General features: G+C 30.3%; 2 protein-coding genes and 1 long non-coding RNA gene across 7 annotated transcripts; 1 reads left to right on the forward strand and 2 right to left on the reverse strand.

The window, feature by feature from the left end:
• Positions 1-1,847: 1,847 nt before the first annotated feature.
• Positions 1,848-6,706, reverse strand: LOC146886487 (uncharacterized). The gene is made up of 6 exons (XR_014994972.1): positions 6,465-6,706; positions 5,953-6,019; positions 5,769-5,869; positions 5,222-5,276; positions 2,410-2,508; positions 1,848-2,160 (listed from the first exon to the last, which is right to left on the reverse strand). It is a non-coding gene; the product is annotated as an uncharacterized LOC146886487 (long non-coding RNA).
• A 4,128-nt stretch (positions 6,707-10,834) lies between these two features.
• Positions 10,835-11,681, forward strand: CRR41 (potassium/sodium hyperpolarization-activated cyclic nucleotide-gated channel protein). Its single transcript, XM_028071168.2, has one exon. It carries the CDS (start codon positions 10,942-10,944, stop codon positions 11,578-11,580), a length of 639 nt encoding a protein of 212 aa, XP_027926969.1. The 5' UTR covers positions 10,835-10,941; the 3' UTR covers positions 11,581-11,681.
• A 1,268-nt stretch (positions 11,682-12,949) lies between these two features.
• Positions 12,950-20,220, reverse strand: LOC114184098 (pentatricopeptide repeat-containing protein At4g04790, mitochondrial-like). Of its 5 annotated transcripts, none has more exons than XM_085673130.1 (13): positions 20,024-20,220; positions 19,809-19,856; positions 18,782-19,405; positions 18,229-18,408; positions 17,819-17,883; positions 17,116-17,223; positions 16,606-16,719; positions 15,027-15,145; positions 14,387-14,549; positions 14,178-14,305; positions 14,013-14,090; positions 13,653-13,763; positions 12,950-13,408 (listed from the first exon to the last, which is right to left on the reverse strand). In XM_085673130.1, the coding sequence occupies exons 1-8, from the start codon at positions 20,199-20,201 to the stop codon at positions 15,077-15,079; spliced, it is 1,386 nt and encodes a 461-aa protein (XP_085529256.1). In that variant the 5' UTR covers positions 20,202-20,220; the 3' UTR covers positions 12,950-13,408; positions 13,653-13,763; positions 14,013-14,090; positions 14,178-14,305; positions 14,387-14,549; positions 15,027-15,076. The 5 variants fall into 5 exon arrangements, with proteins under 5 accessions (XP_085529256.1, XP_085529255.1, XP_027927138.1 ...); XM_085673129.1 differs by having other exon boundaries at positions 13,653-13,770; XM_028071337.2 differs by having other exon boundaries at positions 13,653-14,090.
• Positions 20,221-26,000: the final 5,780 nt, after the last annotated feature.

Here is a 26,000-nt window from a genome sequence, read left to right on the forward strand (position 1 = left end):
TGATGTGACATTTTTTTTTACCTGTACTTGATATGTTTAGCTTGGGATGATAATGTTCTTAGATAACATATGGAATATTAATGATGAAAGAGTTTCAAGGAAAATTCTTGGTGATGGTGTGGTTAGTGTATGTCTTGATATAAGAGATATCTAGATAAAGGAAGGTATTTTGAACTATGATAATCATTCACACTCATATAAAGTAGAATGAATTATGTGGTGAGAGTGATAGAAAGTCCTAGTCTTGGGACGTGTTTGGGCCCAAGGCATAATGAGATTAACCTTGTGTGTGGTTGGGTGATAACCTTTTGTGTCTGGACTCTCTGTAGAGTTTAGAAACAAGCACATGTGCATACTTCTTTTAGAATTCTATATCAAGGACATTATCCGGATAATCGAGTTGAGAGTCCATTAATTGTTTAGATGAAGATAAGCATGTGAATAATTCTTTGGTTGTACATTGCTTGTGTTTCATAACTTCTTTATTTAACTGTTAAAAATTATTTTCACTAGCTCACCCTTTCTATTTGTGTTTGTGTTCTTTGTTTGGTTTTTCCTATTTGTGATGATCACCAAATCCTTGGTGTGAGCAGATGTGGAGACTCTTGGTGATTATGATCTTGACGAAGATGCTGCTGTTTAGTTAGGCTCCCTGCATTCTTTATTGCTCATTGTCAAGGTTATGAACTGCTATTTTAATTTCCTTGCTCTATCAGCAATATTTTGTTAATTGATTCATGTTTAGTCTATGTTCAAGGCATTGTGTTGTGCCTTTGGGTAGTCCTTTTAGTATATTATGGATGACTGTAATGGATTATTCTTATATATTTTCGGAGGGTGCTCTATTTTATACTATAAATAAACATGCGACGTTTTATTTTATTAGATGTATTCTATTAAAGTGGGACGTTACAATCCTGATGTCAGACGTGACATTAGATATTATGTAGACACTGTTATAAAACTTATATTTTTATAATATCTTTATGATTAAAATGAAAATTAATTACTATTTTTTATTATTATTAAGTAATGACTAATTATTGATTGTGTGTTTTCATAATTTACATTAAATTAGATAATTATATAGGTTATTTTACCAAGACTAAATTGAATCCTAATCATGCTAGAAAGGTCTGCATCTTGTATGGTAATGATTTTTCAGAATTTATATTAAATAGTTAATTTTACATGTTATTTGATAAGACTCAAGTAAATTTGATGACTTTTTTTTTTGTATTTCGAGGTCACTTTGATGCCAAAATTGTAAAAATGGGTTCATTTATTTTTTATTTGTAAAATAGGGACAAGTCATTAGGATGTATGACAACATTGTAGATAAAGTTGTCATGTATCCTGCCGGTTTCTATATATATTTTTTAAAAGTAAAGTCGTCCTGTATCAAGACGGTTTCAGTGAATGAATAAAGTGAAGTCGTTAGAACCCATGACGACTCCACTTTGAGTTTTTTTTTTTCTTTTTGAGAATAGCATAATGAAAATTAGACTTGTCAAATTGGCCCATTTCTCATGATTTGGCCTTGGCCCATATGGGCTGGGGTTAGAAAAGCCCACAGGGCCAAAAAGCCCCTTATGGAAAAAGCCCACAGGACCCAAAAGTCCACAAAAGCCCTATGCTATAGGGCCAGCCCATGGGCCTTTTTTTTAGAAAAAAATATTCATTCTGAATACAAAAAAAATGGAAATAACTGAAAAAAAACACAACAAAACAACATATGCATCTTCCCTGTTTTGCATCCATATGTATCAGAATGAAGTAGGATTGAGACTTCAAATTCAATCAAGAATTTAAAACTGATAAGAAATTAGCAGTCATCACAAGCGATACATGTTAAGATGAAGGCACTAGACAGTTGAAATAGTACAATATATTGAAGAATTTTCCCATAATTTTTCCTTAGCTAGCACTAACCAGAAGCCCCTAAAATACAATCATCAGCATCATCCTTTACCACCTTTGAGGTATCAACGTCTCCGCTCCCAGTGTTGGAGGGGGAAATAAGTATATCAATTCTTATTGGTAAAGTAATACAAAGCAGATAAAACTTCAATAATTCTTACCAATCAAGAATATCGAGAATTTTTGGTTTCCCATCTGAGGCCACCTGTAATCCAGCTGCAGCCGGGTCTACACCAGAATCTGCAAACAAGCAGCTCTTATGATTAAACTAATTTATTATATAAACAAGTACATCATTTGATCATCAGAATATAAACATAATAGATATTAGTCGATGAAATTTTTTTAAGGAAATAAATTAGATCAACACTATGCCAGTGACAGTACTACGTGGTGAAAATTGCATCTATGAAAAATTATACTCATGCAAGGTCAATTATATTGAAGACTCTAAAGAGCTACAATACTTCCCCTCTAGCCTCGATGTACCTATTTTATATGTATACGAAAGCATAAAATAGTTTATCCACTGCTTCCAATTTAGCTTCACCATTTTTTATACTTGTCCAGAAATTCAATTGTGATAATCTGAAAAACAACAATTTTATGTCAACATTAGACACATTTCACACAGTATAAATAATTTTATCTCAAAGAATTAAACACCAAGGATTTAAAAAGTAAAAGCTAATTGATATTCAAATAATTTGTCTTTTTAAGACAATTAAATTCTGAGAGTGATTTCTCAACTTCAATCTTAATATGTTTGGGAAGATCCTCAACAGTTCCTTTACATTAATCTATTTTACAAATGAAATGTTTTACTTAAAGAATTAAACACCAAATACATTGAGATAATGGACTAAGCATATAAGATAACCTGAAAAAGTGTCATTGTTGGTGACTTTCAACATCTTCAAGAAGTTTAGACTCATCAATGATTCCCTCATGTCCAAAAATATCTTTAACAACTTCATATATCACATAACCAATTGATACAATCAAATCACTAGTCTAGAGTTAATTATTAATGTAAAGTGACTTTAAAACTAACAACATATAGACTTACCACTAGGATTTTCAGAAAATCCATGTAACCAATTTTGAGTACAAATCAATATTTGCACATGATCAAGAAGAATGGAGCTTCTATATTTAGAGAGTACACGCCCACCTTTACTAAAAGCCGACTCTGATGCAACTATAGTAGTGGGAATACTAAGCACGTCTCGAGCCATTATAGACAATATGGGAATTTTTTTCTCACTAATCTTCCAATATTTGAGCACATCAAAATCTTCATTGTCTTCATCATCATCTATTGTTGGTTCACCTAAATAAGCATCTATCTCGTTCTTGCCAACGATAGATTTTAATTCATTCTGATACATTTTAAATCCTACAATGCATTACATATTAATTATCAAAATGAAACAAGAAAAAATGAAAACAATGAACACCAAGTATAAAATGCTTATAGAAATAATCCTCGATCTCTTCAACTTTCTCCCTTCAGTATTGGATTGAGACATTGATATGGATTCAGTAGGTGATTGGGAGAGAGAAACACCAGGAATAGACAAGTTTTTTACATATTCTTTAAACAACCTCTTGAACTTCTCTAACATTTTCTTTGTTTTCTCTCCACATGTCAAAGGATCCAATTTTTTATAACAATACGTTATAAAATCAACTTTTAGTCATGGGTCAAGAATAGCTCCAAAAGCTAACCCAATACTATACTCCTTCCAATACTTTTGAAACTTGTCTTTCATATTCAAAGTCATTTCCCTTAAGGTGACATCTTCATTCAACAAATTCTCTTCAATGATAAGCTGAATTTTCTAAATTTGCATAAAATACAAGTTTGAAGTGGGATAAGATGAACCAAACATCATGTTTGTGATCTCATAAAATGGTTCTAAGAATTGACACATTTTCTCTCCCCTATTCCATTCCTCAGAAGATGGACAACTTTTTATAATTCCTATCAACCACTTTGAGAATTTCAAAAGCTTTCTTGTATTTGATTGAACTTTCAAGCATCAAATAAGTTGAATTCCATCTTGTAGTTACATCTAATCTCAAACCAATGCTTATATTTATGCCAACATCACTAACACATTCTTTGAATTTGAGAGTTCTTCCATCTGATGATTTAACATACTTAACACTCTCTCTAATACTATGAAGTGCTTTGTCAACCACCTTTAAACCATCTTGAACTATCAAATTAAGGGTGTGAGCACAACATCGTACATGAAAAAACTCATCGTTACATAATAAATTTCTATGAACACAAAGATGGCTTTTCAAAATGTCTTGTAAGATATTATTTGCAGAAGCATTGTCCAAGGTAATTGAGAAAGTTTTCTTTTCAATACCCCATTGCTTTAGGCAATCAAACACAACACTTTCTAATTCAACACCAGTGTGTGGTGGTTTCATTCGACAAAAATTAAGAATCTTACTTGTCAATTTCCAGTTTTCATCGACAAAGTGTGCAATTAGGAAAATATAGCCCTCAGAAGTAACTGCAGCCCAAACATCAGAAGTTAAACAAATTCTATTAGGAATCCTAGACATGCTTTGCTTAACTTTATCCATCTCTTCCATGTATTCCTTTTCCACATCTAAAACAATAGTGTTCCTACATTTCATGTCAACATTAGGATTAATGTATTTTATCCACTCTCTAATTCCTTCATATTCAACAAAATTATAAGGAAGATTATGTTTGATTATGGCTCTCGCAAGTAACTTACGATGAATCTTTTGATTGATTCTTCGTGTCCCAAACTTTCCTTCTTGATAAAGATTCATATCCATATCTGTGTTTGGAATACTTCTACACACGTTGACATGACGACTTAGATGCGAAGTCCCATAATTGTTTTTAGTAATATGATTTTTTCCAACTTTATAGTTATTGCCACAATACTTACAAGCAGCCTTTTCAATGCCATCCTTGTCTTTTCCTACTTTTGTGAAAAAATTCCAAACATTTGAGACCTCCTTTTTATTTGTGGTTGCACTTTCAGATGGACCAGGAGTTTCAGATGCAAGATCATCAACCAAAACTAAAAGGTTACTCTTAGGGTGGTCCATATTTAAAACTCTTCAACCCACTATCTAAAACTCAAATAAAAATGTAACAGGTAGGCAAGCATCTGAAAGAATAAAGAAATTATCATTATGTGATAATATATACATTATATGTGACTTTGATTCAAACAATTATAAATAGCATAGAAACATTACATGAGAAAAAAACATTCAATCAGAGTTCATAGGTACTAACCTTTGTTTCTAGATGTGGTCCAGGCAGTAGCTTCAAAATTTCTTGAACAAGATGCCTAAAAAAGATCAATAACATTCATTAATGATTTAGTTGATCATCCAGACCGAATGGCATGTTGGACCAGTCAAATTTTGAGTGGTGCATATCTAGAGAAGACTATGTTGCAAATCAAATGCACATTTTGCAAATCAAGATAAGATATCAACATAAGAAAAGAAAATATTTTCAATGCAAAGACGTGATTTGAACACATAAAAGCAAGGCTCTTTTTTCCATTTGATTTGAACAAATCACATGCTGGGCTTCAACTTGTCAAAACTATCTACTTAACGAGCTAGCATGTGTATGAGACACGTGGAGGTCTTCATGAAGGACTTTTCCATTAGATAATGGATACTTTTATAGCACATAAAGGATTAGGGAGAGGACTCAGTTAATCAACAATACATTTATGATTTTTGAATGAATTAGGTCAGAATACAATTGAGATTCAATTTAAATTAAAAACAATATAAGCTGGTGCATAGTAATTTTCTGAAGCATTGACCTTTGTTCATTATCACGTCTCTAGTGAAGCAAGTGCCGAATGGCAACAACTGCATCACCTTTGTGCTCCCGCAAAGTTCTTTTCGTAACCTTTTTGTCCAACTGATTGAAACAATAATAAAAGTATGTCAATCCATTGGAATAAAAGTTTCTAGATAGATTGATGAACAATCTGATGAAGTTACCTCTAGCTCATTAGCAATTATATCAACATCTGCTGCATTTATCTTAACAACAACTAATTCTTTCTCCCTGTGATTGGATCAAAATATATACTATAGTTAAGAGATTGATGTTATACAGATTATCAATGCAGTATTAGGCAAGAGGGAATGGAGAATTAAACATACAACTTTTTAATTTTTTTATCATTATTCCGCCTGAGTCTTTCAGGTATAAGAAAGTATACATATTCTTCTCTAGTCAATCTTTAAAAGCATCAAAATTCAAAATTATGGTGGTCCTTCTAAATACAACATGCTCTTCTTTACTCTAGCAACAAGTGGAGATAACATAGGGCCTCATCCTCATCTTCTTTTTAATTAAAAGAGGAAAAATAATTTGTTGCCCCATTCCTCCCATCTTTCCACAACAATCCAATTAATTGATTTTTCCGATAAAAGTATATATAACTTCCCCAATCATTTTCAGAAGTTCTAAAAATTATTGAAACAAGATGGGGTAAAATTTGACGAACCCGTATAGGCAAATAGGGGCAATAGGTTAAGGAGAATTTGAACTCTCTGGAAGCAACTCGAAGATGATGGAGAAAAGAAGAAAGAAGAATCTGCAACACTCGAAGATGATGGAAGATAGTGAGCCCCTTCGCACCGTCGTGAAAGAGAGAGAACGACCAAACTTCGCACTGCCGTGAAATGAGTTTTATTGGAAAGAAACGGAAGAGAAAATGAATTGATTTAGTTTTAGGGTCGGCCCCACTGTAACCCTGTCCCAACCCATTTTATATGGGATTCAAGGGGCTGGGGCTTTAAAAAAAACCCTTGTTGATTGGGCTAAAAATATAAGATTTATTTTTAAAGGAGGTTAAGGTCAGCCTGTGGGTGAATGGCTTAAATGACACCTCTAATAAAAATATATATTATAGCAAATGAAATACTTCTCTCCCTTTTCAATTCCAATGAGTAGGTTCATTGTAACTGACTTAAATGAGCGGATTTGTGGGTGTTTACATGTGTCAAACCTTTATTGGGGTGTGTGAAAGCCAAGTTGAAACTGCAACATTGGTGAAAAGTGAAGACGTTAAGCTAGATGACGACTTCACTTTTTTATATACACAGAAACGGACATCTATTAAGACATTTTGAAAAGAAAAACCAACAGATAGAGGACGACTAACAACTTAACCCTATTTTACAACAAAAAAATTCAACAGACCCACTTTTATAGTTTTCACTTTAAAAGACCCCAAAATAAAATAAAAAAAAGCCAAATTTGACTCATGTTAAAATATCTACGTCTTAACTTGTATTATAATGATTTTTCATAATTTACATTAAATAGATAATTTTACAGGTTATCACCGAGACTCGTGTGATTATGAATCATATTAAGAAAATCTACATCTTGACTTCTTTATTATAATTGAACAATTAAACTATTTTACATGTATAAATTTTCCTGGACCTAATATTAAATGTGACGTAAGACACGGTTATAAAATTGGATTTTCATATTATCTTTATGATTAAAATAAAAATTATTTATTACATTTTCATAGTTGATAAATAATGATTAAGATATTTTATAATTCAGATTAAATAAATAACTCTCTCATATTCAAATTCGCCTTAATAATAACAAAATTTATGTTTTAGTATTTTTATAAAAGTTAAATAATTAATTTAGATTAGATGAATGAATTCTACATCATCTCATTCAGTTATAAAATTTGAATTTATACAACTTGAAAAGTTTTTAATTCAAGTGAAACATATAATATATATATATATATATATATATATATATATATATATATATATATATATATATATATATATGTGTGTGTGTGTGTGTGTGTATTAATAATGATAAAATTAAAATTTGAAGATTTAAGAATTTATTCACAAAAATGATATTTCTTACATTCTTTTTATCTTTGTGACATGAGTTAGGCACATGATATTAGATATTGTGATAGATTTAGAATCACATGCTTTTTTTTAACTTTTATGCAATGTTCCTTTCGGTGGTTGGAACTGTGCGAGGTAATTTGAGAGAACAGATTTTATAGGTTGCTCATGTTCCTTTTGAGCGATTTAAAACGATGTGAGAGAGCGGATTTGGAGAATGAATGTTTAATCCATCTCTGCAAAAGTGGGCTGATAGTCGAATTATCTGCGGGACATTACCAAAATACCCTTGTGTTTATCAAGTTTCCCATGCAAAAACATCTGCCATGATTCCCTACACCGGAGTGTGTTATTGTGAATGTTGTTTGGCAACATGGTGGTCGTAAATCATTGTGAGAGGTGAGTGATGGTGTTACTGCGACACAACATGGTTGTGTGTGTGATTGTTGAGTGCATCCATGGGGGGAAGAATATGAGGTGCTTGGGTGTGGTGGGGGAGGAAGAGGATAGAGGGGTGGGCTGTGGTGGCGCACTTAGGTGAAGGAAGGAGGTGGTGGCATGTGGTGGTGATGAAGTCCATAGTGTTAGGATATGCATTGGTTAGCTAACCAGTGTGGTGCAAGTGTGTGTGTGTGTGTGTATGACACCGATTATGTGACCGATGTCTTGGCATGAAGGGGTTTGACACGATTATGACACCGGTGTCGTGTGTGTGTATGTGTGTGTATTTTTTTTAAACTTTTTTTTAATTTTTTTTAACTATATTTATATAACTTTTGTTTAAAATTTAATTGTATAATTTTTTTAAAAATTTAATTAAATAAATTTTTTTTACATTCATAAAAATTTAATTTTTTTTATTTTAAAATTTCATACAATTTTAATATATTTTTTAATTTGTATTAATTAATTATAATTATTTTTATAACAAATTAAAAATCATCCTCTTTTTCCATCAAGGCTATTTTGGTAATTTTCTAATTCTATCTATTTTTACAATTAATTTTATCTATCACATTAATCAAATCTCTCACTAACTTTTATAAAACTTATCTCCAAATTCATTCACTTTACTAATTTACTCAAAAAAATATAAAAATCCATCCATCTAAATCTATACAAATCCATCTTTACACTCTCCCTCATATCCACCCCAAAGGAACATACCCTCAGGCTATAGTTTATTTTGAGTTGGAAATAATTCTTTGGGAAGATAGAATGTGAAGTACATGAGACAGTCATAAGAAACGGGTTAAATAATAATTTTGGATAGATTTTCAAAATATATCAATAAACGGTTCTTCTGACATTTTTAATATTAGATATCTTCTACTTTTTATCTTAGTTATATAATTAATATAGATCCAAGTAATGTAGAAAGCGTGTATTTTTCATGTCAATTAAATTCCTAACAAAAATAATTTTCATACCATGTCAATTAAAGAAAGAATTGGCAATAAAAGACCTCAAAATGTTGTAATATCTTTTCTTTTTCTCAAATTTCTACTATGATTAAAGCTTAGTTGCAACCAATTTCCTGTTAATTATAGTTTTAATTGGCATGCATTTTTAATATTAGATTTGTTTTCGTTGTTTACCTCCTCATATATTAATATATATTTTCATGCACATATTACAGACACAATTCATAGATAAAGATTTTTAAATTTCTATGAATGTTATCATTTTTAGCTTAGTTTACTAAAAAGTTAATGATGCATTCAAGTATATGAACAAATGTTTAAGTTCACAAAGATCATACTCTTATTAAACAAATGTTCCAGTTATCACAAATAAAACTACACAAATTTACAAGTTATTACAAAAAATACTTCAAAAAGTTATATTTATCACTCTTAAATGTTTAATACTAGAATAGAAATGCTAAAATGGACCTCAACTATCATTTTACATTAAGAAATTTAACGAGTTCTAACTTATACCTTGCATCTCCATTGTTTTCTTGGTCTCTCTTCCAATGTTTCACACAACCTAATTACCATTTTCAATGTCAACTCCATTTTGAACATAATATATCAACTGATCCACAAAGTCATATACCTCATCAAAACACTATAAAATCAAGTCTAATAAATATTAACACAACACCAATCTTCATTCTTCTTCGGGAACTAAGATATAACAGAAATTTACACTAATAAAATAAAATAAAATAAAAACCTTCTTAATTTCATTTAAAATAATAATAAAAAGTTGCTTAGTCCATTAAAATCTGTAAAGATATGACATTGACATGCTTGCCTGCAATTTTAAACCATTTAAAAAAAATACCGAAGCTAAATTGAATTTTTTAAATGCATAAAGCTCCAAAAATTTTGATTGACTTGTCATCTTATTACAGTTAAAATTAAAAATGTCACTAGTGATGTCCGATTTATTTTAATTATTTAAATTATAATTTCTTTTAGTTATTTATTTATAACATGCTTATTAATACTAATATAAATATTATAAAAATAAAATTATTACATTGTACGTTAATGGAATGTATTAATAATTATTATCATTTGAATATAATTATTTTGTCAATATCAATTTAATATAAATACCAATATTTATTCAACATCACTTTTACTATAATATAAAATAAGTATTACTAGTATTTTTTACGCTTTTAAACAAGTATTATATAACATTATATTCTCATATAAATATTTATATATCTAAAAAGTAAAACGTTACATCTTGAATTTTAAAATTTTAAAATTTAGACTCTAGATTTTTATTTTTCGTAGAGATTATAATTTTATTGAAAGTTCTTTTTTTAAATAAACTATATTTATAAAAGTTTTCTATGTTTGATTTCATACTGCTGAGTTAATGAACTTTATGATCAAAATATTAGATTTTTGACACTCAGCTTTTATGTGTAAAATTCAAGCATTTTGACAGTAGGATTCAAACCTTCTAACTACATAATAATAATAACAGGTGTTTTTGTATTTTACACTTGACTTCTTCCTCAATAGATATTTCTAGTTTCTAAATATCTCAAAGGTGATTGTTTTCTGTGCATACTCCAAACAAAGCCTTATCTTCATTCTTCTTCGCTTCCAAATTGGCATGGCTTCCACAGTGTTCACATATCCTTCTCTTCACCTTCACATCCACTCACAAAAACCATCAAATCCATCACACTTTTCCATTCACAGCCAACCCAGAAACCACTTTTCCATCAGATGCACATCTCCAGAATCCACTCCTCTCGAGGACAATTTTCTAACCCCAGACCCTTCCTTCAGCACAGTGAACAGCGAAGAATCTTTTCCCATTGAGAAGAGAAGAAGGTCAGAGATAGTGAGAGAAAGAAGGGGAAAGAAGCTTGTGCAGCCTGAGCCTCCAAACTTTGAAATTGGATGGAAGAGGACAAAAGAGATAAAGCAAGAGGTGCCAGTAGGGTATGTGATAGCTGACTTCTTGGAGAAGCTAGAGACCCTCATGGGGAAGCAGTTTGGATCAACAGAACTGTTGGCAAAGGTGGGAGAAATTGTGGCTGAGAGGGCAAGAGAAGAGGCTGAGATTCTCATGGATGAAGGGAAAGTGGAGGAGAGAATGGTCACTGAACTTTTCAGAGTGTTGAAGTTGATGGAGATGGATTTGGCTATGGTGAAGGCTTCTGTCAAGGAGGAGACTTTGGGAGAGAGGCTTGAGCAGGCCAAGGCAAGGTGCAGGCAAGCCATTCTTGTTGCTTATTCCTTTTGAACTCTCTTTCATGGGGATTCTGTGTCACAGTAGAGATACACAGTGTTACAGTGGTGAACAACTTGAAGCAACTGATATATAAGTGTGTTTGGATTACTAAATTGATTTTTGTCTAAAAGTGGATTAACAGTAAAAGTATAAAATTTTAATTCTGTGTAAGAATTTATTGAAGTTATAGGTCAATTTAGAATTGATCCAGGGTTGGTAATTAATTTCTAAGGACAACAATAAAACATGGAAAAAATTTGTTTAAATCACTTGAATAGCTACTTTAACATGTTTGTAACTAATTTAATTTATCACTTATCAGCATTTCTTTATGCACGTTAATGACAAAAATAAAAAATTAAATCTTCATAACAGTTGAGGTTATAAAGATGATTTCATCGTCATTATTAACAACTAGCAAACACACTAACGCGACGCATGTGTATTCACAATTTTTAAGATCAATAACAAATATATAATTTTTAAAATAATTATAAATATAAAATTAAAAGTAAATATATGTAAAAAGAAAATTTAAATAAAGATTTAAAACAAAAGAGAAGAATGATTAAAAAAAAATAAAATATGTAAAAAAAAAATAATTAAAAAAAAATTATTTATAAAATAATTAATTTTTAAAATAACTAAAGATAAAACGAGTATTATGAAATGTGAACACAAAAAGAGAAATTCCATCTATTGTTATAGATTTTAGTTTCTAAAAATATTACTATTTCAATTTTTAAATTTGAATCGATGCCAACTGTTTAATTCGTTTTTTTATTAGCAGTATATGTACATACGATACGATTAACTAAATCAAATAAGAAAAATTGCTCCTACCTAACATATATTCTGATGAATAACACTTAAAGGTTCAATTTTAAAATAGACATTCATATTTTTTTACTTTTTAATAAATTTCACTAATATATCATATATATATATATATATATATATATATATATATATATATATAAAAGAAGATGTTTACTTCTTATTTTATACGAAAATACCGAATTAATTTCAACTTAAATAAACAATTATGTCAATATAAAATTAAATATAAAATAGAAAAAAAGAATCTTTTATAAAAATTATAGATTAAATAAAAGACATGGATATCACTATATTGAAAACATGTATGAAAAGTAAATATTCTTTTATTAAAAACGAGATAAGTGAATCAATTTAAAAATTACAAAGAGAATAAATTTAATTTTAATAAAAAATTAAGAAAAATATTTTTCTTTTATTTTAAATCTAAACAAATTGTAAATGTCTAACTATAGGTAACTGCAATTTCCCAGCAGAAATACCTAGTTATGAAATGATTTCCAAACCTATCAAGTTAAAAAAAAATAATAATAATGTCTTCTACTTGAACATCTCCAATATTTGTCTTGTTATTCTAAGCAAATTTAAATATAAACATTATAAAAAATCTTTTTCAGTAGAGATCAAGTGGCCTTCTAATTCAGCATAGAAAAAATGTATCGAAGAATTAGGGACAGAAATTCTGACGAATCTGTCATTTGTGGATGAATCTGAGCATCCATCTACTATCAAGCTTTTCAATATGCACATTTATATTTTCATAAAAAAGTCTCTGTTTCTTGCACCTCCTCTCTCCCTGTATACGTACTTTCACACACAGACATGTGCATATAATATATATATATATATATATATATATATATATATATATCTAAAATCTTCAACCTCTGTACTAGTAGCAAACTTATTGAAAAGCACCAAACATGCTCCTCTTGTCAACATTATGGAAATCAGTGGCATCAGCACAGGCACTTACACTTGAAAAGGAATCATCAAGACATCTCTGTAGGAAAAAAGCTAAAACTTATATATATATATATATATACATGTATGTATATATATATATATATGTATGTATATATATATATATATATATATATATATATATATATATATGTATATATATATATATATATATATATCTAAAATCTTCAACCTCTGTACTAGTAGCAAACTTATTGAAAAGCACCAAACATGCTCCTCTTGTCAACATTATGGAAATCAGTGGCATCAGCACAGGCACTTACACTTGAAAAGGAATCATGAAGACATCTCTGCAGGAAAAAAGCTAAAACTTATCCTTGATTTCCTAAAAGTGTGCAAATGACTGGAGTCTAACTCTTCAATCAGAGTAATACCTACACACTTAAAGACAAATATTGTCAATACAAATGTGGACTAATGGAACAAGCATCATAATAAAGGTGGAAAACCCTGAAAATCTTTCCACAACCTACTTACAATACTTCAAGGTCCAAACACAACATAGCTGTTTTAAAGAGTTTCAGACTTGCACAAACTTCAACAATAACTCAACATAGTCAGTCCACTATGTTTCTTGTATCATTGAGTTATACAAATTAAGTGAAAAGGAAGTCAGAACCAACCTTATCATAGAAACTTCCATAACTTGCTAATCATTTTGGAACTTATTCTTGAGCAGATTGCACAACTTCACTGCAGAACTGACACAAAATACAATGAACATAAAGTAAATTGCACAATACATTTAGTCATAGAAATTCAATAAAGTGAAGGGGAAGAAAGAAAACCTTAAATGCTTATTGGAAATAGAATACAAAGATGATTCTGCAGCAAACATCTTTTCAATTGTCTGTATCATCTAATTCCTCAAGTAGATGGACGCGACCTATCAACTCACCAAGGAATGAGTGTGCTCCTGGGAATGTCCAATGGCTTGATTATGAAGGATTGCAAGTTAAAAATTATATAAAAATTACTGATAAATTCAAAACCTTACAATGAGACCTAACATCTTTTGCCTCCAGATTGCGTCCAGCTTGGTTAATTTCCCCATAAATAACAAGAGTCTCAGACAATTGCCCATGTGGCCTAAGTACTCAGACAAGAATATCCTTGACTTCATTCAAGCTCATCTGCAGTATCAATGGATTTAAGATCACCTGTAGAGCTAAGAATTTATAAGATCACAATGAAATCATAAGCTTTCACAACATTAGAGTGTAGCATATCTTTATTACATAATTCAGTTTATGAAAACTGTATTTATGTAAACCCAAAAATATTAGAGTGTAGCATCACAACATTAGCATAAATAAATAAATAAAGGGAGCAATAGTATACTTAGAGGAATGCATGATAAGATTCAAATATTAACTTGGTAGTGATTAAAAACATGAATTTGAAACACAGTGAATAACAACATCAATACAAGATGCAATTTCTTTTGAACAGTATTGGTTCTTCTGAAATGAGGGTATAAGTGTATGCTCAATATAACTCAACTTTTGCGAAGTCTAAGTTAATATCAGAAGGAACAATTGAAGAAATAACTAGAAACTTTTGGAGATAAATTCATTCTTGATTCAGATATGGATGTAATGTAAGAATCTATTATAGTGCTATTAAACATAACTTACATTCCCTCTATCCTCTTCAGGTTTAGAGTTTCTAATTAGGTAGCTGAGCTCTATGAATCCGGTTTTCTATCAGCACAGGGCATGTGCTCAAGGATCCTCACCCCATCACTGATGTTTTTCTGCAAAAAATTGTGTAAAAGGGTGAGAAAAGAAATTATTGTTTAAAGTGAGAAATCGATTTAAATACACCTTAAAATGTCAAAATAATTGAGAATAGTCTTGTTAATCATTGTGGCAATAAAACTGTCTGCATACCAACAGCAATATTCCAATGAAGAGAAAACATTAATATGATTTTTGCTACGCTGCAAAAAACATACTGAAGTCAATAAATTACTTCAATACCTAGCCTGATCTCTAAAAATACAAGGATTTAATGCCTATATAAGTGGCTATCAATTTCTAGATTTGTTGAGCATGGTGAGAACTTTCTTCACCTACAAGCCTGGAGTGTGGCCTTGTTCAAAGATTTGCATCATATATCTATAATCTGTATAACTAAATAAAAGAGCCGCTAAACAAAAATATAATTAAGCATGGCCGTAACTAACGTGGTCCCAAGTTTAACCGCCAAAAATAAATAAAGCGAAGAAAAAAAAAACAATGTCAAAATCTGGTTGCTTTGAATTCAAGAGCGTTGGGTATTTTAAGGGCAATTCAAATGGTTTTGGTCCAGTTTACACACAAAATGATTCAGAGTATTGACTGGTCCAGAAACAGGAAAGTCAATTTCATAGATCCTCTTATAATAGTGGACTTTAAACTTAACCCAACCGATTTGTAATGTTAAGTTTGCATCCACTTTTATATTATAATTTGATCAAAATCGATGTAGAATCTCCAACATACTTCCTCACACCAAAGACTATAATCTTTAGTGTGAGATAGATATTTGCAGATAGTTTAATAGCGGCCCGATAGCAGTTGCCACAATAAATCCAACAAATTTTACTACAATAGGCTCCTAATATGAACATATACTATAAGTCTAACTCAACCTTACAAAACCATCTTGTAAGGTGAGACTTATACTCACTAATATATTATAATTTGGTTATATGGCTGTTAGAAATTTACAGCCAAAAAGGGTAAAATATATGAAATATGACACTAAATAATGCAGCAGAACAACCATAATATTCTTCCTTATAACTTAGCTTTTAGCTAGTTAAAGGAAAAAACATTGTTGGACTTCCACTTAATATATTTGCTCTTATTTTAACTGATCCATTGCATGGTGACATTTGCGGCCAGAAGTAATGATTTTAATTTTAAATTTCAAATTAAATTTTAGTATAAGTTAGTGATGGGCCCTATACTTCAAATTTTCTTCAAAGCACGGGACTTCCAATTTGAAGGGTTATTTTATTTTAAAAAAATAAGATCATCATTGGATATTCACCAAATAGTAATACTATTAACTTTCAAGTCAAACAGTTCACAAGCAGTAATTAATTCAAGATCGTGAGCTTAGGCATAAAGGCCATATCATGTGGACAGAGGATATGAGCGCATTAGAGCACAAGTACTATGACCAATGAAGAAACATAGGAGTAATTGTATGGAAGATTGGTCTTACCAAATTATATTCAGATGTGTCGTCACAAATTTGTAACATTGAGTGTAATACGTCAGTTGATAGTGTCAAACCTGCTTCACACATTTCATTGACAATATCAAGTGCTACATTAACCTGCATTACAAACCAACAAGAATTCATCTTAAATGCAAACTAAGCAGTTAATGGAGTGATTGAAAATCCTCAGCAAAGCCATTATGGTGACAAATAAACTTAATTACTTGAATGCGTGAATACATTTTTCTATTAAATAAAAAATAAAAAACTAAAAATGAAGAGAAAGTAAATGTGAGTGGGTCCACAAATAAAAATACACAACCATTGTCAATGGTTCAAATTCTGTTCTTCATTAAAGGGTGAGGAAATTGAAGGGGTGCACCTTCACTGTCTCGTCATCTTGCTAGAACGAACAGTTTTCTAACCATTTTCTTGTAGATTTCTTTTTCTTCTCATAGAGAAAGTTCTGGTAATCACTTAGTAATCATTAGAATGCAATAAATAAAATTGTACCTTGTGCAATGCACAGCTATGTAAAATGATCTTCTCATATGATGAGGATGAAGGTGAAACTTCTAGTCTATGGTGCAAATCTTTGAACTTTTTTTTGACATCCTCAACCTTCAAGAACACCAACAATAAATGTGAGAAAATGACGCGCCACATGCACAAAGAACTTTCCCCACATTACAGATAAGTACTACTGAAAATTATCATGTCAAACAACATATATGCAACAAAACAGCTATGAACATCTCTTGATCGTGATCAATGTTAATATGCTACTATGCACATTATACCATACAAGCACAATGAAGTATGACTTCATTGGCTTGAAAATTTCATCCACAACAGAGGTATGAGTTTCAACAATTTTTTTGTGTAACTGAACCAGATTTTAAAGGTACCAATTCCATCTTACCTGATTATTCACTTTAGCGCACTGTAGATGATAACCTACAAATGCCTCTCTATTTATTTTAACTTTAATTGAGAATTCAAAATTAATTATCAAGAAAATGTCACTAAAGAATGCTAATAGAAACTAGCTAACCGGCTTTGGTACTACATCAATCACACTAAATTTCTGAAGAAACATAAAAATGGGAAAATGAAGACTTAGCTCAAGAATGAAGCAAATTGCAAAAAGGCAGAAGTACGTAAAGAGTATCATGGCATCATAGAAATTATTGGCACCATTTTAGATATTTCTTACCAATAAATTTGGAATGCTAACGACATAGCAAGCAATGAAGTTTGTAATATTATTTGCTTCATGATCTGCAAAAGGTAAGAAAACTTTCAGTATGTATATATATTAGAGAGAAATATACAGAGGAAGCAATGCCTAATCCCACTATATGACTACAATACTACTTCAAATACAAATGGTAGAATGTAAGAAAAATCTTCATTTAAATACATTCACAATTAGCTGAGAAAAGGAAAGATCCATGCAGTCCAAATTTTGGACCAGTTAATACATATAAAATTATGTGAAGCAAAATTGGTAGATAGAAAGATCCATATAGCATATACAAATTCTTATTCTTCTTTTCCAAATGCAACTCAGTGCCATGACACACGTACATCACCCAAGGTGAAAAAAGATCAATATCAAATTACCACTATTTTTTAAGTGAAAAAGGAACTTCTCTGCCACAGGTTCCAATAGTAATCTTCCTAATGCCTGAAATACCATTGCTACAGATTCAACAGATGAAAGGTCTTTTATGTCTATGATTTCCAACAGCTTCAAAATCTCCTCTGTCCGTTCACTTTCACAAAGAGCCAACAGAACATTTTCTGCAACATAGGTTGAATAGTAAGTTCCTAAAGTGCAATATGAAGCAAAATTTTCTATCATTATTAGACATCAAATTGAAAAAAAAAAGGTAGCATCATGCTAGTAGCCCTGTTAATTGCTAAACAGTAGCATAAAACACTCATATATGAATAATCAAATACAATTAACCACATGAAATATGTCACTTAAAACAGCATGGGCCAAATAGTTTCACCTCAGATGATCCCAAAATTTGCAATAAAAGACATTAATAGTGTCTCTTTGTAATGAAATCACCTGCTACACTTTAAATCCAAAGCTAGACGTTCTTCAGCAGAACATGTTATGGAAAAATAATGCAAGTGGAAAAAAACATAAAGAAGGTTCTCCTACCTCGTATAACAGACATGTCCTCACTGTCATTCTCTGCAATATAATTACAAATACTCTGAATCTTTTCTTCATTATTAACTCTCAACCACAACAACATTTCATAGTAACCCAGCCTTGCAACTGAACTGGGATTCTCCTCTTTGATAATAACATAGAAAAACTGAAACTCCTCAACCATACGCATATCAATTATATACAAAAGAAGTGGGCGATACGTTTGGTCCTCTAGCTCTAAACCTTGTTTCCTCATTGATTTAAAAAGGTTAAAAACCTTCCCCAGTTCTACTGCGATGCCTTCATCATCAGTTCCCCTGGCTTTATCTATGCACATTTCTACCAATGCATTGTATCCTTTGGAAACTGGTTTTCGTCCAAGTTTACCAAACAAGTCAAGGGTAGTCTCTGGTCCCAGCATTTTTGCAGAGACTTCAACTAACTTCTGAAAACGAATTTCTTGAGAGACTTCAAACACGAACTTTTGTTTCTTTTTATGAGATTGCTCTTTCCGTTGCAATAATATATTGTTCTGAGAGATGCTCGACAACCACGATAGATTTTGCACTCTTTCAAACTCCTTTGCACCATCAATTTCCCCAGAACCAGGTTTCTTGGCTGACTTACCAGCTGCAATCAGTAACAATAACCCGATATGATTAACCTTTTAAACCAATTTTTTTGGGAAAACCACAGTACAGGACCTTCATTCAATTACACCTCCCCTCCCACCCCACCCAAAAATAAATAAGTAAAGAATAAAAATTAAGGGAAAAGGAATTGTAAATAAAAAACTACTGGTTAAACCACATAGATTAGACCTACTTCCAGCTTCCCTTGTTATCCTAGAGTAAATGGATATATATCTCGGTCGTATAATCAAACATGGATGGTCAAACTTTCTTATTTAGTTTTAATTTTAACAACTCGTTTGAATTATAAGTTCCTCTCACTCCTCTCAAGCTCTCGTTTCTCACTTAATACCCGTCCTATAAGTGTGTGTATTCTCACAGAAGTTTTAACAAACACTTACCATGGAAAATAGAAGAAATATGCTTAAACACCCCGTCAGCCGAATCTCCTGCACAAAATACCCAAAAATAAATAAACAGATTATTATAAATCCAGTTATCCAACAATGCAGCACCCTCGGCAATAGTTCCAATATCAACTTAACGAAATCGATTTAAAGTACAGTAAAACCACTTCAGTCAATGTTCGTGAAGGGTGAGGGCTGATTGAAAATACCTGAATCAGAGAGTTGTTTAAGCTTGAGGCTTGAGAGCATGAAATCCTCATCAAGTTCCGAAAGGCATAACGAGGTTGAAGAAGAAGATGATGAAGGTTGAGGTTTGGAAGTGGCACTTTTGGTGGCTGAACGTGAACGGAACCCAGAGCTTAGACTTCGAACGTAGCGCACTTGCATTGCATTTATACAATCAAATTGAAATGCTACACCCTCAAATACATCCTTTTATTCTGTGGAAATGGAACCACGCCCCAATTTTAAGCATTTTCTTTAATTTTAATTTTAAAATAATTAAAAAAATAGTATTTTATTTATTTTTATTAAAATTGTGTAGAATTTTTTTATTTAAATAAGTTCATGTAACAATAACTAATTAAATTAAATTTATATTTATATATTTTTTTAATTTTTTAATTTTTTAATTTTTTTAGTTCTTAACTTAAACTAAGGCTAAAATTAAATATGTTTGCAATTTTCACTATATTTAATTTTTATATAATATCAATTACTTCCATTTAAAATGCTAGATTTTTCTTAACTTAGATTACATAGAATTTTAAGAAGTAACTCGATAATATTAAAAATAGCATAATTATTTTCATAAGATTAAAATAAATAATAATAAATTAAATTAAATACAACAACAAAAGCAAACTAAATATAAAAAATGATAATAAAAAAATTAAATAACTTATAAGTTAAAACTAATAAAATAACCTACCTATATGTATCTCTAAAACAATTTTGTTTTGGTTAAAGTTGTTTATAAAAGATTTGGAGGAGTTTCATATCACACCACTCATAATTTAGAACTCATGAATGTGGAGATTGATGTAGTTCTTGCATCTTATACAATAAATATAATACCTTAGAAATATGGTTTTGGAGTATCAGTGGTTTTATTAAAAATATAAAAAGTTTAAATTATACAAATGTTTTAAATAATTGAAGTTAATTCATATAAGATCACTATTTTTATAATCAAATTCTTTCATTTCTCTCTAGTTTATCTCACTTGTTTTTTATCTTGTTGAAGATAACCATAATTGGAATCCTCATGAAGAGCTCTATCCAACCACTCGATCAAAGAATCAAACAAAGTAAGTTTCAATTTGCTCTCTTTTTAGGTTTTGAGCTCTTGAGTTGCATGTAGTTCTAGAGTCATTTATGTGGCTCTTGAGTCACTTATATGACTCAAGGTTACTCTTTGTTGTTCTTTGATCCTAACTGTGGCCTTAGAACTCTAATTGATGTTTTTGGTGTTGGTTTAGGCGATCTCGTGTTTGGTGCTCTAAGGAGTTTTTGATTGAGGATATCATCTTGAAAAAACCCTTAACTTGCATGTTTTGATATGTATGTATTTTGGAGAGTTGAGGTATTATATGTATGGGAATGCAAATGTGACAAGTCATGACTAGAGTGAGTTGTTTAACACGAATTTGGTTGGCTTCAGATTGAAATGAAAATTGTTTATGTAACTTCATATTAGCATTAACTTACCTTCTTTTGGTTATTGTTGTATGTGCTTTGTTTCTTTTGCGATGATTTCTATTATGATGTGGGCAGATGATGTTTTATAGGTTTTGGTGATGGTAGCCAATAGAACTAGTTGAGGTGTGATTGCTTCTCATTTTTTGATGAATGTACAAAATATATAAATACTTTAATAATATTATACTCTTGTAATGCTTTGAAAATTTTTAGTTTTTTTAATTGTATTCTAATACACTTAACTTTTGAAACACTATAAACATTTATATAATTATGTACGTTGAATTTTCGCCTAATGGTAAGTTTTTATATAAAAAATATAAGTAGGAAGACCTATTTTATCAAGCTGTTACAATAAAATATATTGTTTAAGGTGTGGAGACTAAACGTTTACTTAAACACTTTGTCTTTCTCCAATCCTCGCACTAAGGGTGTATTCCTTTGTGTGGATAGATTGGAGGGAGAGTGTGAAAATGAATTTGTGTAGATTTGAGTTGATAAATATGTATGTTTTTTTAAGTGGATTTAAAAGATAAAGTGAGTGGATTTGGAGATAAGTTTTATGAAAGTTAGTGAGAGATTTGACTGATGTGATAGATAAAAGAAAAATTATAATAGATAAAATTCAAAATTACCTAACTACCCTTCTAATAATATTTTTATTATTATTATTATTAATTATTATATATATACATATCGTAAATTATTATTATATTATATACATTATTATTATTAAATAAATAATAATAATAATAATTTATAAAGATTTTGTATTATTACAATAATATTAATTATATATGGTAAATAAAATTAGAGTGGTATTAATTAATATAGGAAAATGGCACAAGGATAGAATTGTAAAGTCTACTTTCATCCACCCAAATCTTCTTTGTAGAAAAGGGATGAAATTTTAAACTGCTTTTATAGATATGTGCTCTTATATTAGCTGATTTCCTTGAAAACGAATACGAATGAAATCATAAATTCGTCGTTGCAAATAAGCTAATTTAAACAATCAGCTTAAACGAACATGCGCTAAGTCTTAAGCTTTAGGGTGTGTTCCTTTGGATGGATGAATATGGGAGAGAGTGTGATGATGAATTTGTGTAGATTTGGGTGGATGAATTTTTGTTTTTTTGAGTGAATTTAGAGGATAAAGTGTGTGGATGTGGAGATAAGTTTTATGAAAGTTAGTGAAAGATTTTATTGATGTGATAGATAAAATAAATTGTAAAAATAAATAGAATTAGAAAGTTACGAAAATACCCTTGATGGAAAAAGAGAATGATTTTGTAATTTGATGTTATAAAAATAATTTTAATTAATTAATACGAATTAAAAAAATATTAAAATTATATAAAATTTTAAAATTAAAAAAATTAAATTTTTATGAATGTAAAAAAAATATACAATTAAATTTAAAAAAATAAATATAATTAAATTTTAAACAAAAGTTAAAAAAAATTAAAAAAATTAAAAAAAAGTTAAAAAAGTAAAAAATAAAATAAAATAACCAATGACATCGATGTCGTAACCAGTGTCATCCCTTTATAAATCAAGACACCGGTTACGTAACTGGTGTCATCCACTTCTCAAAACACTACAACACTTGTGCTACACCACCAATGCATATCACCACCACACCACGTCCATTGTCCAACCACGACCACCACCTAGCCACCACCGCGGGCAACCACGCCACCCCTTCATCCTCTTCGTCGACCACCACACCCCGAACCACCTCATCTTCTTCCCCTCCATGCACTTAACAATCACACACACACACACACACACACACACACACACTATAACTGACCTCTTAAAACTCCAGTTGGATCACCATTCATAAGCACACTACTGCTTCCATTTTTAAATGAGCTTCAAAAAAATGCAATGGAGTAAGGAATCTTGGTCAGGAATCTGGTCACATGCTTTTGGAAACAGGAAACGAGAGCAAGGGTACTTTCGTCATGTGTACAAACCATATAAAACATCTTCGCACTTTTGAGGGGATGGATTAATCCATCCATCCCCCAAATACTCTCTCGCGTATCCCTTCAAATAACCTAAAACGAACGTGCTCCAATACCAAAATCGACACTCTCAAATTTGCTTCAACAGTACAAAACCCTCATACAAACACTGCGTTAATGCTTAAGTCAGTAAGTGCTCTCATTCTGTTCAATCAGTTAATGTTATAATAGATGAGAGATAAAAGTCATTACCAACCTATCTTGGAATTTTATTTATAGTTTTTTACATGAGCCTTTAATTAGAGTTGGCATAATTGAGGCCTTTAATTAGTTTTCAACTTAATTATTGACCTATTTCCCTTAATTATAGAGACATTTACTTAATTATTGGCGCTCCCGCCCGCCGACATGATCGTACGTTCAATGGATTACCATTCGGACATGGACTCCAAATTTCGTTCCAAAAAGATTACACATCAATTGGCCACGATCTCGAAGCCCAACCGTCAGATGATAATGGCAATGTTGATCGATTCCACATCGAACTGCGATCATACTTGTTTGGGAAGTGAATGGTTTGCTTTCAAAGAGAAAAAAATCATTCAAGAGGGGTCTCAATGTGATTTTCAGCTTGTTGACAAAGCAAATATGATCATAAACCTGCTTGTGCACGCCCAGATGAAGATAAAGAACAAGTAGTTTAGTACATGAGTTATCAAGCAGGCAGGATGCACAGCTTGGCGCCAGTCGATTATTGACCCACTAATTTCATTTTGAAAAGATTTTCACATCAAGTAGGTATAACTTTGTGTCCCAACTGTTGGATCGCAAAACAACTAACAATGTGGGATGGAGGAGTGCGGCTTGGAGCCAATCGACACTGTGCAATTTTTTTTTAAGCACTGATCGACTCTCACGGGGATGATGACCCCTATAGTACATATATTAATTTTTAAAGGAGTCCAATTTTGTTTTTATTTATTTTATTGTTTAATAATTTTTTGGTTTAGAGTATTTATTATTTATTATTTATGGACATGTGTGTCGAGAGAATTTATGAGAATTGTATATACTTAATTTAGATTATTTGTAATGATTAGTAAGAAAAATTTTGAAAAATAAAATGGAGTGTGAAATAAGGAGAAAGTATGAGATTTGTAAAAGTTGTTTGATAAATTATAATTTACCCTTGTATTTAACAATTATTTATTTTTTAAATAATTTTGTTTATTGGATTTCTTTTATTTTTTTATAATTATTATTGGTAATTAATACATAATATTTTCAACAAAATTATTCCAAATTTTTTCAATTATTTCTTTTAACAAGAAATATTTATATTTTAAAAAATATATCTGAGCAACATTTTTAATGTTACACTGTAAAACAATGTCTAAACCCTTTTTGGTTTAATCAAATCAATCAGACAACAAACTTTCTATTCAAAGTTATTATCTTTTTATTAAATCAACCGTTTACTTTTTATCAACCTCTTAACTATAAAGTAATATTGTTCAAAAAAAGTAATTATTTTTCTAGCATTGATTTTATTTTACTTATTTAAAATGTAAAACTTATATACTTAGATTGTCATTAAAAAATTATGTACCTCCTTTATTTTCATTTTATGTGTATAGCTTCCTTGATAACTTTTTAAATCCACTGTCATTTATTAGCTACAGTGTCACCTGGAAGAGAATATTAGTCAATAATCATGCAAATTTATAAATGAAATGGGTAAGGTAGTTGTTTTGAATTATTTACTCGAGAACTCTCAAGTTACACTCTAACTTTGTTGTATTATTGATATGTTGGTAAAAATATCTAATTATTATCGTTTTAATTATGCAACTATTACAAGTAAAATAATAGAGAAGAATGTAAAAAAAGTTTATGTTTGAAAATTAACATTAAGAAAAGGTAAAACCAGCAAATAATGAGTTTTGTAATATAAATTATGGTATGGACTATTAATAAATCAATTTTTTTTTTTTTTGTGACGGAAAGAATAGGTGAAAGTGAAAAACTAATGTGACTTTCTCACTAAATTACAAAACTCCTTATTATTTATTACCCAAAGTATAAATGTTGACTATCTATTACATAATTTTATTTTAATGAATTAAAATATTTACATTACTTTTGATTTAATAAAGTGTAGTCGTTAGGGCACAATATTTTATGTAGACGTGGGGAAAAAGTAAAAGACATGAACATAAATTGAAAATTAAGAATTTTTTTTTATAGAAGATGAAATATAAACTATGAAATATACATTTTTTATGTCTCTTTTCTCAACCAATTCTATTTGTCATGTTTTGTAGTAAGAATATATTTTACATCATGTCAAAAAGCATGGTAATGAAAGTTTGGAAATGAGAATGTCAAATGGAAAGCCAATACACAAAGTAGAGATTGCTTCATTTAAATAAAAACACTTTAAAACTCCCATAGATCTAAATAATTAGAATCCTTATTTTAGGAAATAAAAACTGCTTAAAAATAATATAAC

This window comes from Vigna unguiculata, chromosome 5 (genome assembly GCF_037176805.1).
Source record: "Vigna unguiculata cultivar grain cowpea cultivar isolate G323 ecotype 2 chromosome 5, ASM3717680v1, whole genome shotgun sequence".
NCBI classification, from domain to species: domain Eukaryota; kingdom Viridiplantae; phylum Streptophyta; class Magnoliopsida; order Fabales; family Fabaceae; genus Vigna; species Vigna unguiculata.

Coding starts and splice junctions, on each gene's coding strand:
- CRR41 (XM_028071168.2), top strand. CDS start 10,942: ATGGCTTCCACAGTGTTCACATATCCTTCTCTTCACCTTCACATCCAC.
- LOC114184098 (XM_085673130.1), bottom strand. CDS start 20,201: ATGCAAGTGCGCTACGTTCGAAGTCTAAGCTCTGGGTTCCGTTCACGT. Junction 18,409..18,781: donor GGACATGTCTGTTATACGAG/GTAGGAGAACCT, acceptor CCTATGTTGCAG/AAAATGTTCTGTTGGCTCTT. Junction 17,224..17,818: donor TTAGCATTCCAAATTTATTG/GTAAGAAATATC, acceptor GTGTTCTTGAAG/GTTGAGGATGTCAAAAAAAA.